This window comes from Erinaceus europaeus, chromosome X (genome assembly GCF_950295315.1).
Source record: "Erinaceus europaeus chromosome X, mEriEur2.1, whole genome shotgun sequence".
Classification (NCBI taxonomy): Eukaryota; Metazoa; Chordata; class Mammalia; order Eulipotyphla; family Erinaceidae; genus Erinaceus; species Erinaceus europaeus.
Window position 1 is genome coordinate 86,319,637 of NC_080185.1, and position 15,510 is coordinate 86,335,146.

The 15,510-nt window shown below is 46.8% G+C and overlaps 1 protein-coding gene across 4 annotated transcripts in view; it reads left to right on the top strand.

Annotated features, from left to right (window-relative positions):
* KDM5C (lysine demethylase 5C) overlaps positions 1–13,394 on the top strand; it is a 33,754-nt gene extending 20,360 nt beyond the window's left edge. For 3 of the 4 annotated variants that reach the window (XM_060183527.1, XM_016191578.2, XM_060183529.1), the window contains 14 exons: positions 1,365–1,484; positions 1,595–1,789; positions 5,813–5,994; positions 6,084–6,208; positions 6,345–6,492; positions 7,027–7,123; positions 7,748–8,106; positions 8,723–8,861; positions 9,298–9,477; positions 9,624–9,761; positions 9,941–10,540; positions 10,815–10,887; positions 11,035–11,234; positions 11,344–13,394. In XM_060183527.1, the coding sequence (XP_060039510.1) occupies positions 1,365–1,484; positions 1,595–1,789; positions 5,813–5,994; positions 6,084–6,208; positions 6,345–6,492; positions 7,027–7,123; positions 7,748–8,106; positions 8,723–8,861; positions 9,298–9,477; positions 9,624–9,761; positions 9,941–10,540; positions 10,815–10,887; positions 11,035–11,234; positions 11,344–11,709 (2,922 nt within the window). In that variant the 3' untranslated portion in view covers positions 11,710–13,394. The remainder of the gene's footprint in view (positions 1–1,364; positions 1,485–1,594; positions 1,790–5,812; positions 5,995–6,083; positions 6,209–6,344; positions 6,493–7,026; positions 7,124–7,747; positions 8,107–8,722; positions 8,862–9,297; positions 9,478–9,623; positions 9,762–9,940; positions 10,541–10,814; positions 10,888–11,034; positions 11,235–11,343) is intronic. The other variant, XM_060183530.1, reaches the window with a different exon arrangement.
* Positions 13,395–15,510: the final 2,116 nt, after the last annotated feature.

Below are 15,510 nucleotides of genomic sequence, written 5' to 3' on the forward strand. Positions count from 1 at the left end.
AACTTAAACCTTTAAAATTGTTTCTACTTCGAATTCTGTATGTAATCAAAGATCAAATGTGAGAGTAGAATAGAGACATCCCTTCCCACCTCCCCAAAAAAGTTTTGCCTACCCTTTCTCAGGAAGCTTTTGTAGAATATGCTCAAGTACATCAAAGGAATAAAGCAAAGAAGGAGACATAAGTTGTAGGAAACAGGAGAATGATTATCCTGGGAAGGCATCTGGTCCCAATTGGACCAGTTTCATGAGAGACTAACAGGGGAGAACTGAAGAGAAAGGAGAGCTGGACACTGAATGTTTGGGATCTAGTTACGACGACACACATAGAAAGCTAAGCAAATTGAGAAACAGGAAGTTATATTCAGTATAGTCTGGAGTCATTTAGGTTTGCTATGGAAAGTGCCAAAATAATCAGAAAAGATAAAAGTGATTGACTGGAGATTAGAGAAGGCTTGCTGCTTTCATAACAGCTTACAGAGCTATTTGACTCTTAAAACCACATGTATGGCCAATAAAGAAATATATGAATGAACAAAGTTTGGTTAGCTTAATAAAAGTTGATGATTTGATTTTTATAGAAACTTAACAGATATCTATTAGTTTTGGCTCATATTCTCTTGTCAAATGTCAATGAAAATCAGAACCTTAGGAACAGAGACCAGTGGTCCTTGATTTTAGAGTTGGAGGTTATGGAAATCTGGCTAGACTTTAAGACTTTTGTCACTTTGAGGATCCTGCTTTTAGACTGAGTTTCTGTAGACTGTGGAAAACATATCTCAGCGACATTGACTTTTTCTTCTCTTCTTTTTTTAAATATTTATTTATTCCCTTTTTGTTGTCCTTGTTGTTTTATTGTTGTAGTTATTATTGTTGTTGTTATTGATGTTGCCGTTGTTGGATAGGACAGAGAGAAATGAGAGAAGAAGCGGGGGGATAGAAAGACACCTGGGAGTCGGGCGGTAGCACAGCGGTTAAGCGCAGGTGGCGCAAAGCACAAGGACTGGCATAAGTATCCTGGTTCAAGCCCCCAGCTCCTCACCTGGAGAGGAGTCGCTTCACAAGTGGTGAAGCAGATCTGCAGGTGTCTTATCTTTTTCTCCCTCTCTGTCTCTCCCTCCTCTCTCCATTTCTCTCTGTCCTATCCAACAACGAAGACATCAACAACAACAACAATAAAAACCACAACAATAATAACCACAACAATAAAACAACAAGGGCAACAAAAAGGGAAAATAAATAAATATTTTTTAAAAAGAAAGATAGATAGACACCTGCAGACCTGCTTCACCAGCTGTGAAGCGACTCCCCAGCAAGTGGGGAGCCGGGGGCTCGAACAAGGATCCTTACATGACTTTCTTCTTTAGGTTGTCCGCACAAACCAGTGTGCAGGAGAATTTGTCATTACTTTTCCCCGTGCTTACCACAGTGGCTTCAACCAAGGCTACAACTTTGCCGAGGCCGTAAACTTTTGCACTGCTGACTGGGTGAGTTTAAAGTGTAGTGGGCTGGCAGGAAAAAGCAGCAGGTTCACGAGAACCTGAGGCGTACCATGGTCTTGAGAATTAGCCACATTCAACCTTGAACCTGTCCACAGTTGCCAGCCGGACGCCAATGCATTGAGCATTACCGACGGCTCCGAAGATACTGTGTTTTCTCTCACGAGGAACTTATATGCAAGATGGCTGCCTGCCCAGAGAAGCTAGACCTGAACCTGGCAGCAGCTGTGCATAAGGAGATGTTCATCATGGTGCAGGAGGAGCGGCGTCTACGAAAGGCCCTGCTGGAGAAGGTTTGTGATGAGCAAAGTGCCTTGCATATCAGGTACCCTAGCTTGACAGTGGTGGGGGTAAGGGGTAGAAGAAGCGCCAAGAAGTAGAATATGTAGCCTCTAATCATGGGAGGTTGCAAAAATCATTTGGATTGGAAACTACAGACCATTTTCAAGTTAGCTTACTTCACTGAATTTATCTCCATGTGAAAAGTGGGGATTACATAGTGCTTATGTATTTGCATAGTTTATTGGATTTAAGATAGCAAATGCTATTCATCTTTATTTAAATAAGCCAACAAGATAGAACAGCACATGAACCTCTGCTGCTGAATGACCGTAGCAGGTTACTTAACCTGTCATGTTCCCACTAAATACTTGGGAGACAAGGTGATGCCCCACCCCTGTGATTGTCTTTTTTTTTTTATCTTTATTTATTTATTGGATAGAGACATCCAGAAATCAAGAAAGAAAGGGGAGATAGGGAGAGAGGCAGAGAGACACCTACAGCACTGCTTTACCACTCACAAAGCTTTCCCCCTGCAGGTGGGGAGCAAGGGCTTGAACCCAGGTCCTTTGTGCATTATAATATGTGCACTAAACCAGGTGTGCCACCACCCAGCCCCTGATAAAGTCTTTTATTCATTTCAAATACATTTTTATGAGTATTATAAGGGACCCACTTTCATTTTTCTGCTTATGATTAATTTCTAAGCACCATTTATTGAAAATACTATCCTTGTCCTATTAAGTACTCTTGAATACCTTGTCAAATATTAGTGGATTGTGCCTGTAGAGTTCTATTTCTGGGCTTGATTCTGCTTCATTTTTATGTCTCTTTTTTATAAAATGGAAATATTGACAAGACCACAGGATAAGAGGGGTACAGTTCCCACCACCAGAACTCCCTATGCCATCCCCTCCTTTGAAAGCTTTCTTATTCTTTATCTTTCTGGGAGTATGGACCCAGGGTCATTATGGGGTGCAGAAGGTGGAAGGTCTGGCTTCTGTAGTTGCTTCCCCACGACGACATGGGCATTGGCAGGTCAATGCATACTCCCAGCCTATCTCTTTCCCTATGTGGCAGAGTTCTGGGGAGGCAGGGTTTCAGGACACATTGGTGGGATTGTCTGCCCAGGAAAGTCAGGTTGGCATCATGCTTGTATCTGAAACCTGGTGGCTGAGAAAGAGTCAAGATATAAAGCAGAACAAATTGTTGGCTAACTATGAACCTAAAGGCAAGAATATTGCAGATGAAGATTTGGGGGTCTCTGTTTTGGAAAAAGCTAGTAGGTCTATTTTAGGTATATTCTAAGGGCCCATGACTTTATTTATGTATCTTTTTATGCCAGCCGTTTACTATTTTGATTAGTATAGAAATTAGGATGTGATATTCAGCTTTATGCTTCTCTCATGATTGCTTTGGCTACACAGGATCTATTAAGATTCCAGTTGTTTTTTTTTTAATATTTATTTTCCCTTTTGTTACCCTTGTTTTTTTATTGTTGTTGTAGTTAATTGTTGTTATCGACGTCGTCGTTGTTAGATAGGACAGAGAGACATGGAGGAGGAAGGGAAGACAGAGAGGGGGATAGAAAGATAGACACCTGCAGACCTGAGGAAAGGAAGACAGGGGGAGAGAAAGATAGACACCTGCAGACCTGAGGAAAGGAAGACAGAGGGGGAGAGAAAGATAGACACCTGCAGACCTGCTTCACCGCCTGTGAAGCGACTCCCCTGCAGATAGGGAGCTGGGGGCTCGAACCGGGATCCTTATGCTGGTCCTTGCACTTCGCACCATGTACGCTAAACCTGCTGCAACCGACTCCCAAAAATGTTTGGTAGTTTATTTCTATTTTATAGGATAGGGAAACTACAATCTGGAGAGGTTTAAATGATTTACTCAAGATCACATGGCCAATAAATGGCAGAGCTGGATATTGTGCAATGAGGTCAAATCTCATGCAAAGATTGTGTTAAAGTCGGTATAGACAATAATAGTTCTTTAAGTTTAAATCCCTAAAGTTGTCCATATGTAGAATATTATAGTGTTTTACAACTACTCCAACTGGCTTTTCCTCTCAGTTCGGAATGGATTACTCTTTCTTGTCTGAGTCACTGTTAAAAAAAAAAAAAAGCTATGTTGTTAGACAAGAAAAAAAAAATCTTTAGAACTCAGGAGGCGGATCATGTCCTGTTTAAGGCCCAAGGTTCAATCTCAGCACCAGGGGAGGTCCTCGGAAATGGTGTCTTTCCTTTTCCTTGCTCGTGTGTGTGTGTGTGTGTGTGTGTGTGTGTGTGCGCGCGCGCGCGCGCGCGCGTGCGCACGCACATACATGCATAGAGTGAAAATTAGATTGGAGAGATAGCTCCAGAGTATTGCACATGCTGGAAGCCCTGGGTTCATTGCCTGGCACAACATTAAAGAAAATGTGTCCGGGGAGTTTGGCAGTAGCGCAGTGGGTTAAGCGCACATGGTGCGAAGCTAAATGACTGGCGCAAGGATTCCAGTTCAAGCCCCTGGCTCCCCACCTGCAGGGGAGTCACTTCACAAGAGGTGAAGCAGGTCTGCAGGTGTCTATCTTTCTCTCCCCTTCTCTGTCTTCCCCTCCTCTCTCCATTTCTCTCTGTTCTATCCAACAACAACAACAGTAATAATAACTACAACAGTAAAACAAGGGCAACAAAAGGGAATAAATAAGTATTTAAAAAAAATTTAAAAAGAAAATGTGTCTAAAAACTGGACACAAGCACACTTTTATTCTGTAAATTATCTATGTATATTCAGTGTGTCCTGCCTACATGGTGCATGGAACCTAGTAAGTACTGAGTGACTGGAAACCAGCATTGTTCCCTAGTACCACACCTTTCTGCATGCTTACTCCCCTACACTCTCTGGTGTCTTTTTTCACCACTTACCTTATCTTCTTTAACCAAAAGCTTCTTTTAGATAATCAGAATCTTAGCTGATTTTTCTCCCTCTCAGTCTACTAGTTTATCTGATTCCCCTAGCTTTGAAAGTCTGCATTTTGTGAGACAGTGTGCTCCATGGAGTGTATAGTCTTCTCCATGACTCTCAATACAAATCTAAGTTGAAGATTGGACTTTGTCCGTGCGACAACTGTCTTGTGACTCATCATTCTTTCCTATCCTCCAGTAATATTTTTGTTTTATATTTTTATTACCTTTACTTATTTACTAGATAGCTACAGCCAGAAATCAAGAGGGGAGAGAGGGTGGTAAAGAGGGGACCAGGCCGGTAGTGCACCGGGTGAAGCGCACATGGTGCAAAGCGCAAGGACTGGCATAAGGATCCCGGTTTGAACACCCGTTCCCTACCTGCAGGGGAGGTTGCTTCACAAACGGTGAAGCAGGTCTACAGGTATCTGTCTCCCCCCCCCTTCTTCGTCCTCTCTCGATCTCTCTGTCCTATCTAACAATAAACAATAAGGGCAATAAAAGGGAAAAAATGGCCTCTAGGACCAGTGGACTTGTACGTAGTGCAGGTGCTGAGCCCCAGTGATAACCCTGGAAGTAAAAAAGAGAGAGAGGGAGAGGGATAGACAGAGACACACCTGCAGCCCTGCTTCACCACTTGTGAAGCTTTCCTCCTGAAGGTGGGGACTAGGGGCTCGAACCCCGGTCCTTAAGCACTGTAAGGTATGCTTAACCAGGTGTGCCACCACTCGTGCCCCCCCCCCTTTTAAGTAAAGTTCAACTCCATCGTGACTGGCATACGGTTTAAGTGAAAAAAATACATTTGATACACTTGGCCTATCAGACACCATAACTTAAACTCGCCTCCCTTAAATGTACTCAGAACATTTATATTCACCTACAGTTGGACAAAATCATCTACCACATAATGAAGTATTCAATAACTCATGTAATTTATTGAATTCAGCTGTGGCTCACTCATTCCTTACATGTGGTCTTTATTGAGAGTATACTTATTTTGCACCATCATAAAACAAAAAGGAAATGTAAATGAAACCACTGTAAGTTGGGGTTTTCTGTAATTCATGTGGGTCAACTTGCTCCCAGGGCATCACAGAAGCTGAGCGAGAGGCTTTTGAGCTACTCCCTGATGATGAGCGTCAGTGCATCAAGTGCAAGACCACATGCTTCCTATCTGCCCTGGCCTGCTACGACTGCCCAGATGGCCTTGTCTGCCTTTCCCACATTAATGATCTCTGCAAGTGCTCTAGTAGCCGACAGTATCTGCGGTGAGCAAGGGGCCTTCCTGAAGGACGTGGGCTGAAGAGGAGGGTGTAGAGCTGGACCACATGTTCTTCTCTGTGCTCTCTTGCTCCAGGTACCGATATACCTTGGATGAGCTCCCTGCTATGCTGCACAAACTGAAGGTTCGGGCCGAGTCCTTCGACACCTGGGCCAACAAAGTGCGAGTGGCCCTGGAGGTGGAAGATGGGCGGAAGCGCAGTGAGTGATGGGGGGGACTGAGGGACTCCACAGGCAAGTTCTATAAGTTCTACTCCCTTTCCTTCTGTACCCTTGCCCCCTTCCCATACCTTTAGTCAATACTGCATACTCCTTGCTGCTCTTGTTCTCGCTCTAGGTCTTGAAGAGCTGAGGGCTCTAGAGTCTGAGGCCCGTGAGCGGAGGTTTCCTAATAGTGAGCTGCTGCAGCGATTGAAAAACTGCCTGAGTGAGGCGGAAGCTTGCGTGTCACGGGCTCTGGGGCTGGTCAGCGGCCAGGAAGCTGGGTATGGCATTGTCAGGTTTGGGACAAAGATAGCCTGCTGAGGATCCAGCAGTTGGGGAAAATACAAGAGTTAGACTCTGACTACCGTTACGCAGACTGGATGTCAGCATTATATCAGACAGCTATAATGTAGAAAAGCACTTCAGTGCAAAGTAAGCTGAGAATACTGCTTTTTACTGGTTCCTAGAGACAATTCCAGATAGATGGAGGGCTTTTGTGGAAAAGAAAAAGTGCAAGTTCTAGATACTACCTCAGCCTGATCATACATTAAGAGTTTACCGCAGATAATGGGTTGTGAAGTCCAGCTTCTGTTACAGTCAGTTTCTAGTTTCTAGGCTCCCTCCCCTCAAGCTCTACCCTCCAGTATCTCCAATAGTCCTGTCTGCTAATTCTTTCCCTTTGTTACTAAGCATGCCTCCCTCTAACCTGGGCAACTGTGAAATATGAGAGATCAAATTGGGCAGGTGTTTGGAAAGATGTTGGGTCTTAGCACGGGGCACTAGATTTGAACCTGAAACTCCCTTATCCCCCACAGAGTGACTGGTCTACAGATGACCCTAGCTGAGCTCCAGACCTTTCTGGACCAGATGAACAACCTGCCTTGTGCCATGCACCAGATTGGAGATGTCAAAGTGAGTAGCACTGGACTTGGAATGGTGCTGAGGAATCGGGGGGATTGGGATCAGAGCAGATCACTCGACTCCCTTAAAAAACTTTGCCTAGGGGGCTGGGCGGTAGCACGCCAGGTTAAACATATATAATGGTGCTATGCATAGGACTCCTGACCAACTTTTTTAAAAAAAATTTCTTTATGGGGGGACGTAATGGTTTACAGTAACAGTAAAATAGAATACTTTGTACATGTGTAACATTTCTCAGTTTTCCACCTTTCCATTAAACCCCCACTAGGTCCTCCTCTTCCATTATGTTCCAGGACCTGAACTCTTCCCTTCACCCCAGAGTCTTTTACTTTGGTGCAATACACCAACTCCTATTAATCTCTAGGGTTAGGAGACAGAACTCTGCAATTAAATAAATTCTCTCAGGGTATTCTAATGGGCAGTGGGTGTCAGGAGCCTCTGTCTTAGGGCATGGTGAAGGCGACCCCAGGGCATGGTGAAGGCGACCCCAGCCCATGTTAGGCTGTCTTCCCAAATGACTGGAGAATAAGTAGGATGATGGGGCAAAGGTATCTGTGGTGGGACCTCTGAGTGAACTCAGCTAAATAATTTGCTCTTTACTTTATTTCTTGATAGGGTATTCTGGAACAGGTAGAGGCCTACCAGGCTGAGGCCTGTGAGGCCCTTTCCTCACTACCCTCTAGTCCAGGGCTTCTGCAGTCACTATTGGAAAGGGGGCAGCAGCTAGGGGTGGAGGTGCCTGAGGCCCAGCAGCTCCAGCGGCAGGTGGAACAGGCACGATGGCTGGATGAGGTGAAGCGCACACTGGCCCCCTCAGCCCAAAGGGGCACCCTGGCTGTCATGAAGGGACTGCTGGTTGCAGGTGCTAGTGTGGCCCCTAGCCCTGCTGTGGATAAGGCCCGGGCTGAACTGCAGGAGCTGCTGACCATTGCTGAGCGCTGGGAGGAGAAAGCCCACCTCTGCCTCGAGGCCAGGTAGATCCAGGCTCCTACTCTCTACCCCCTTACCCCCACCACCCTAATCCAATCTTCAAAGTGTAGTGGAGAAGCTGAAAATAATTACTGTATGTAGCTAGCCTCCTGCACCATGTATTGACTCTTCGCCCCTCTTTTGATTCCCATCTTGGGTTTTCTTTTTTTTTTTTTTTTTTTTTTGTTTCCCCACACTATATAGACATGAAGGTAGAGATAGGATGATGGGAAGCAGCAATGAAAAGATAGAACATATACAAAGACGTATAGACAATTAGCTCCATGGGCTAATACGGACATGTGATATGAGTACAGGTACCAACAAGTAGATGGGCACGTGTCAGTAGAAAGGTAGCAACACACAGGGAAGTCTGGCAAACCAGCATCCGATTAATGCCAGGTTGTGTTTGTAGGTACTGCTGGCAGGGACACAGACTGGCAGATAAGCAAAGGCATAAGGACTATAGCAGAAATTTAGATACTTTCAGTCTAGAGCAAGCTGAAACTTAATAGCTACCTGTAGGCAAAATCTGATATATGTGGTAGTCACACTGTGGTTAGGTAGACCACCTGGACTGAATTCTTTCTCTCTCTCTTTTTTTTTCTTGCCTATCCTTAGGCAGAAGCATCCACCAGCCACACTCGAGGCCATAATCCATGAGGCAGAAAATATCCCTGTTCACCTGCCCAACATCCAAGCTCTCAAGGAGGCTCTTGCTAAGGCTCGAGCGTGGATTGCTGATGTGGATGAAATCCAGGTGAGAATCCTGTTAACTTCCCCCCCAAACCCTGTTCCTAGCCCATCAGTTCATCTGGGGGAGATGGCACATTCATTAGGTTGTGCTGGGTTGGGTTAGGTTATCTAGAGTAAGAAGGGGGATATGTGAGGAAGAGGCAGCATGTGCTTCATAAGGAAGGGTTGTGAGACTAGCCTGAGAGAAGAAGGAATGATGAGCACAGGAAGGGTGGAAGTTCAGTAGTCCTGAGAACTGACTGGATATTTGGGGGTCGAGCCAACTGCTATTGAAATAATAGGAGACACCCCAGGCTAATGCTTTCCTAAGACAATTGGTGGTTTTATTTTTCCCAGCATCAAGACTATCCAGTCTGTCTTCTCAGCCAGCTCAGGCTCAGGCTGAGAATAAAAGTAGGTATCGTCAAGTGGAGTTGAACTTTTTCATGTCCTTATCCCAGAATGGTGACCACTACCCCTGCCTGGATGACCTCGAGGGCCTGGTGGCTGTGGGCCGGGACCTGCCTGTGGGTTTGGAGGAACTGAGACAGCTCGAGCTGCAGGTGCTAACAGCACACTCCTGGAGAGAGAAAGCCTCCAAGACCTTCCTCAAGAAGAACTCTTGCTACACTCTGCTGGAGGTGAGGCCTAGAACCCTGACCCACAGCCTCTCCTGGCCCTTGCCTGGCTGTCTTGAGATGGCTTATATGATGGGTGGGGTTTGGGGTGTGCTGGGTGAGGGCAGTAGGGGAAGCCCAGTCATTCCCCCTCTGTCTGCCTGCCTCAGGTGCTCTGCCCGTGTGCAGATGCTGGCTCAGACAGCACCAAGCGCAGTCGGTGGATGGAGAAGGAGCTGGGGTTATACAAATCTGACACAGAGCTGCTGGGGCTGTCTGCGCAGGACCTCAGGGACCCAGGCTCTGTGGTAAGGAGCTTGGGCCCAGATGGTGAGAAGACCTGGTATGACAGTGTCTGAGCCAGGTGACCATGGGCAGACCGCTTGTTCCCTGAGCCTGTTCTGCTTTGGGTGCGGGGTGTTAATGGCACCACACAAGGTAAATGATGGATTACTGACCTACTCTTCCCCTGTCCTGGGCACGGCAGATCGTGGCCTTCAAGGAGGGGGAACAGAAGGAGAAGGAGGGCATTCTGCAGCTGCGCCGCACCAACTCTGCCAAGCCCAGTCCGTTGGCATCAACGACCACAGCCTCCCCAGCAACCTCCATCTGCGTGTGTGGTCAGGTGCCAGCTGGGGTGGGAGCTCTACAGTGTGACCTGTGTCAGGACTGGTTCCATGGGCGATGTGTGTCAGTCCCTCGCCTCTTTGGCTCCCCAAGGCCCACTCCCACCTCATCCCCACTGCTGGCTTGGTGGGAGTGGGACACCAAATTCTTATGTCCTCTGTGCATGCGCTCACGGCGCCCACGCCTGGAGACCATCCTAGCACTACTGGTAGCCCTGCAGAGACTGCCTGTACGGCTGCCTGAGGGTGAGGCCTTACAGTGCCTCACAGAGAGGGCCATCAATTGGCAGGGCCGGGCCAGACAGGCTCTGGCCTCTGAAGATGTGACTGCTCTCTTGGGACGGCTGACTGAACTTCGCCAGCGACTGCAGGCTGAACCTAGACCAGAGGAGACTCCTACTTTTCCTTCCGCCCCTGCCTCTGACCCTCTCAGAGAAGGCAGAGGCAAGGATATGCCTAAAGTGAGCAGCCCACCCCAGCTCTTGTCCTAAATTTCCTATTCTTAGTCCCTGTTCCTACACGTACCCCATCCCTGCTCTAGTCCTTTGATTTTCCAACTCTTCGACCTGACCTCCTTCACCCATCCTATATTCTACCCAGACCCCTACACATCTACCTGCCAACAGTCTGTGTCTGTCCTCCTCCAGGAGGTAGAATCTCCCATGTTTGGGTTTGGGGAGAATAGAATCTGGTTCTTCTGTTGGATTACCGTTTCCCCACTCTTACCCTCTGTAGCAGGTGCAGGGGCTGCTGGAGAATGGAGACAGTGTGACCAGTCCTGAGAAGGTAGCCCCAGGGGAGGTTTCAGGTAAGAGAGGTAGGTCTAGGTGTGGGCGCACTATTGCTGGGTACCAAAGATGGGCCGGTGTGGTCCTGGGCTTGGGTATGGTGGTGGAGCTCTGTCATGGGCAGCTTCTAACCAGCCTGTCCCCACAACCCCCACGCCCTCCCCCAGACCTGGAGCTGCTGTCTTCGCTGTTGCCACAGTTGACTGGTCCTGTGTTGGAGCTACCTGAGGGAACCCGGACACCCCTAGAGGAGCTCATGCTGGAGGGGGACCTGCTAGAGGTGACTCTGGATGAGAACCACAGTATATGGCAGCTACTGCAGGCTGGGCAGGCTCCAAACCTGGAGCGGATCCGCACACTTCTGGAGGTGAGGGAAGGGGACATGGGCAGTGAGGGCCAGGAGGTCAGACTAAGTAGGCTTGGAACCCAGGATTCACCACTGACCCACCCCTCTTTGTGCCCATCTATGTTCACAGCTGGAGAAGGCAGAACGCCATGGGAGCCGAGCTCGGGGTCGGGCCCTGGAGAAGCGGCGGCGGCGGAAGGTGGATCGGGGTGGGGAGGGTGATGACCTATCCCGAGAGGAGCTAGAGCCAAAGAGGGTACGGAGCTCAGGGGCAGAGGCCGAGGAGGCCCAAGAGGAGGAGGAGCTTGAGGAGGAAACTGGGGGTGAGGGCCCCGCCCAGTCCCTCCCCACTGCTGGCAGCCCAAACACCCAGGAAAACCAGACCGACTTGGAGCCAGCAGTAGAGGCCAGTTTAGCCCCTTCACCCCCTTTCTCCACTCTGAGTCCCCGGCTGCTTGTGCCCTGCCCACAGCAGCCACCTCAGCAACAGTTGTGACAGTGGCTGAGCCTAGAACAGAGAACCCCTTGGCCTCAAGGATCCTCTTTCTGACCATCAAGCCTGCTTCTTGGGAGATGGGCAGGTGGGGAGGGGGGATAGCCACCACCCACTTACCCCTCCCCCAAAAGCCCACCTCTGAGTCCCTTGACTTTTATATTCTGACTCCAAGCTATTGTTCAGACCTCAGCTCCTGGGGGCCGGCCCCTGGAGTTCCCCTCCCTAGTAGCCTCTAACCAGCATTCCCAGACACCTGAGGCAGATAGATGGATGGGCAGGGGGTGGCTGGGGCTAGGCCAGCACCATTCCAGAGACAAGGCCAGTGTGTATGCCGACTGGGGGGATCTCCTCTCTCCTTTCCCAGTGCTGGCCCTGGCCAGGCCATGCTACACTAACCTCACCAACCCCTCTCACTCTTTCTTCTCCCCATCCCCATTCCTTTTCTTCCTGTCCCCTTCACCTTCCTATGCCTTTCCCTTCCTTTCCATGATTTGGTCTACCCAGGAGGAGGAAACTTCACATAGCTGTGCTTACAGTTTTTTTATTTTAACCAGATTTGGTTGGGGAGCTGAACAGGGCTCCCTGTGATCTGAAGAAAGCTTCTGGTGCTTGTCCTCACAGCCACCTCAACCTTCCCTCCCTGTTCTACCTTGTCTCCTTTCCTCTTCCTGGGTTCATGTTGTAATAAAAGATTGTTGGTGTGTAATTAATTTGTTCAAAAAGAAAAAAGGCAAAACAAATTTGGTTCCAACTGAAGCCTATTTTAATTTTATTTTATTATTTTCCTCTTGTTAGAAATAAAACCCTTAGCAACATTTTTGGAAACCTGTTTCTGAAGTGTATTTCTCTGTGAAAGGAGACCAGTACCTCCATCATCTGTCCGTGGAGCAGCTACAGTGTGGTAGGGGGTGCGGGGACTGACCCGGCACTGTCGGTGAATCCAGGGAGCTCTGGGTTCTGAAAGCAAGTTCTGTCAGACTCTCCTTCACCTTGGTTATGACATCCCTGAATCTTCCCCACTCCCCCATCTCCCAACAGGCTGGACCACTTACCTATCCCATTCAATTTGATGACCTCAGGCCTCAAAAGGGTGTTTGTTTATTTTTGTTTTTCTGTTATTTAGGATATAATTTATACACCATAGATATTACCTGTTTCAAAAACACAAACCACTGATTCAGAGATGTTTCTAACAGATGTGGTCACATTGCTCTACTATTGTTCAAATAATCCATGATGCTTTATATATTGGGTTATCAGAAAAGTCACAACGTATTTGTCTGTTTTCCTATGCAAAGATGCGTCGTGACTTTTGAAACAACCCAATATTGTCATTCTTTCTGGAATGTTTCTATCTCTTGTGCATGTGCCACATTTAGGGACATTTCCCTGATTTTTCTCCACAGTAAAGGGTCCTTTATACCTATTTAAATGGGGACTAAAGCTCAGGTGTGTGTTCATTTATAATTTCAGGCTTCACTTTTGAAAAACAGCTTTTTTTGCAGTTTACCACTGAACAGCTCACCTACTTAAAGTACACAAAAGACTAGGAGACATTCTCATCTTCCCCAGAGTAAAGTACACTCTAGGTATCACCTCTCTCCCCCATTTTCCTAACCCTAGATTACCATGAATCTATATGGATTTACATGTTTCAGACATTTTATATAAATGAAATTATACAATTTGGTCTTTTGTGAGTGTTCTTTCACTTAGTATAATGGCCTTAAGCCTCGTCACTATTAATGTAGATATTAATGGTACCATTATATTGGATAGATTTCTTCCCTCCGAAAGTCTTTATGGTGGGTGTTTGTACTGGATCAAGATTCATCATCACTAGAAATTGTTTTCGTGGGATTCTGAATGTATGTAGTTTTGGGGGTTTTGAAAAAAAAATTGCATCAGTTTAAAAAAAAATCCATATTCCTCCAAAGGCTAAGAACCACTGTGGCCCTGAATATTCTGTGTTCAGAGTCTGCCCATGATATGAGGATCCAGGAGGGGAACCAAGACTGTTGAAGCCCTAAACCAGCCACCAACTTCCAGTCATGCCTGACACTTCAAGGGCTTTCTTCTCAAAGAACTGCTTGGAGGCCTTAAAGGCTGAAGGATCACAGTACACCGCCACTGTGCCGTTTTCATCTAAATGCTCGGTAGTTCATTTTGCTCCACTTTGGCTTACTAAGGCTTTTAGCTTATATAGGAACCTAGTGGTGGAAAAATCACCCTTTTATGACAGCTTTGGTGGGAGTGTCTGACTCAACCATAGGGTTATGACTTCTGGAGGTCACATCTGATCTGAGTCTTACAGGATGGGGACTAGGGTTCCTGCAAAACTCATGGCATGTGTACCTAATAGGAAGGATGGGACAGGGTGGTACCAAGATGGGAAAGGATGTTTGGGAACTACTGAAGACACCATGGGCCTAGCATTTCTCTAGCCTCGGAGCTGCTGCAGGTCACAGCTACTCCTCTAACACTGTTGTCTGTCCACTTGTGACTGGCAGCCTTTGGAGCTCAGTGCTAAGACTGAGTCCCTTCCTGCCACAGCTCTCACACTTAGGTCTCTCTTTGAAGTCATCTCCAAATCTCACTTTCAACTCCATATCAGTGGGTAGACAGAAGGCCAGCCTTTTCCCGTTGGACTATGGTGAATATGTCCAGGAAAGATTGTCATTAACCCCTGCCTCTTATTTATACAAACAAGTGGGAGAGATATTCCACTATAGAGGTGTGGCAAGGTCCTTTGAATTTAAACTCCTTTACTAAATGGCTACTAGTCCACTAGGGGGAGTCTGAGACTACATTGGAGGGAGACTACATTTGCTAGACTCAATGTATTCAGTTATATAATAAGATCCTTATTAAGTGTCCATCCATTTTGGCCCTGGGGGGACACATTTAATTAGTCACCACTACAGATCCCCATGGGTCAAACAATTTTAATTACTAGTATGGCTTTACTGTACATTGCAGGACCTAGACCTAACTTGTCTGTAGAAGTGCCCTTACTGAAATCAGGGCGTCCAATTATGATCTCACCCATGACCCTAACTCACTGGGGAAAAAGACTTTTGTTTATTTCGGTGGGAGAGGGATACAAAGAGAAAGATCCAGAGAGAAAAAATGACACCAGAGCACTGCTCATGTCTGGCTGATGGTGGCACAGGGGGGTTGAACCTAGGAACTCAGGCATGAGAGTCTTTTTGCATAGCCATTATGCTATCTCCCCTGTCTTTAAAATAAAAATTTTTTAAAAAGTATAGTGATACTCAGTTAAAATCAAGTTAGCTTCATACTACGTGTGCTTAACCCGGTGTGCCACCCCCTGACCCTCTAAAGTGGTGACTTTGAAGCTTAGAAACTTTCTGTGTGGGGCGAAGGTAGATAACATAATGGTTATGCAAACAAACTTGTGCCTGAGGCTCTGAGGTCCCAGGTTCAATCCCTCCATACCACCATAAACCAGAGCTGAGTAGTGCTCTGGGAAAAATAGAAAGAAAGAAAAGAAAACTTTCTGTCTAGAGGGCCTGGTATCCAAAATCTCAACCATGTGCTATTGTCTATCCTAACCATATGGAAAAAACCCACACGGGTGGCTTTTATAAGCCAGACCCGGATATATTGATAGTATACATGCCATCTGTTTGCATTCCATTAGCTATAACTCAGCTAGTGGTTTTACTCAACTACAAGAGATAGTAGAAAATATAATTTGAATTTAACTGAGCTAAAAGACTTGCAGTAAGTGTAATCCTTAGAAGAAAGAAAAACAGGCTTAATGACCAACCACCTGGC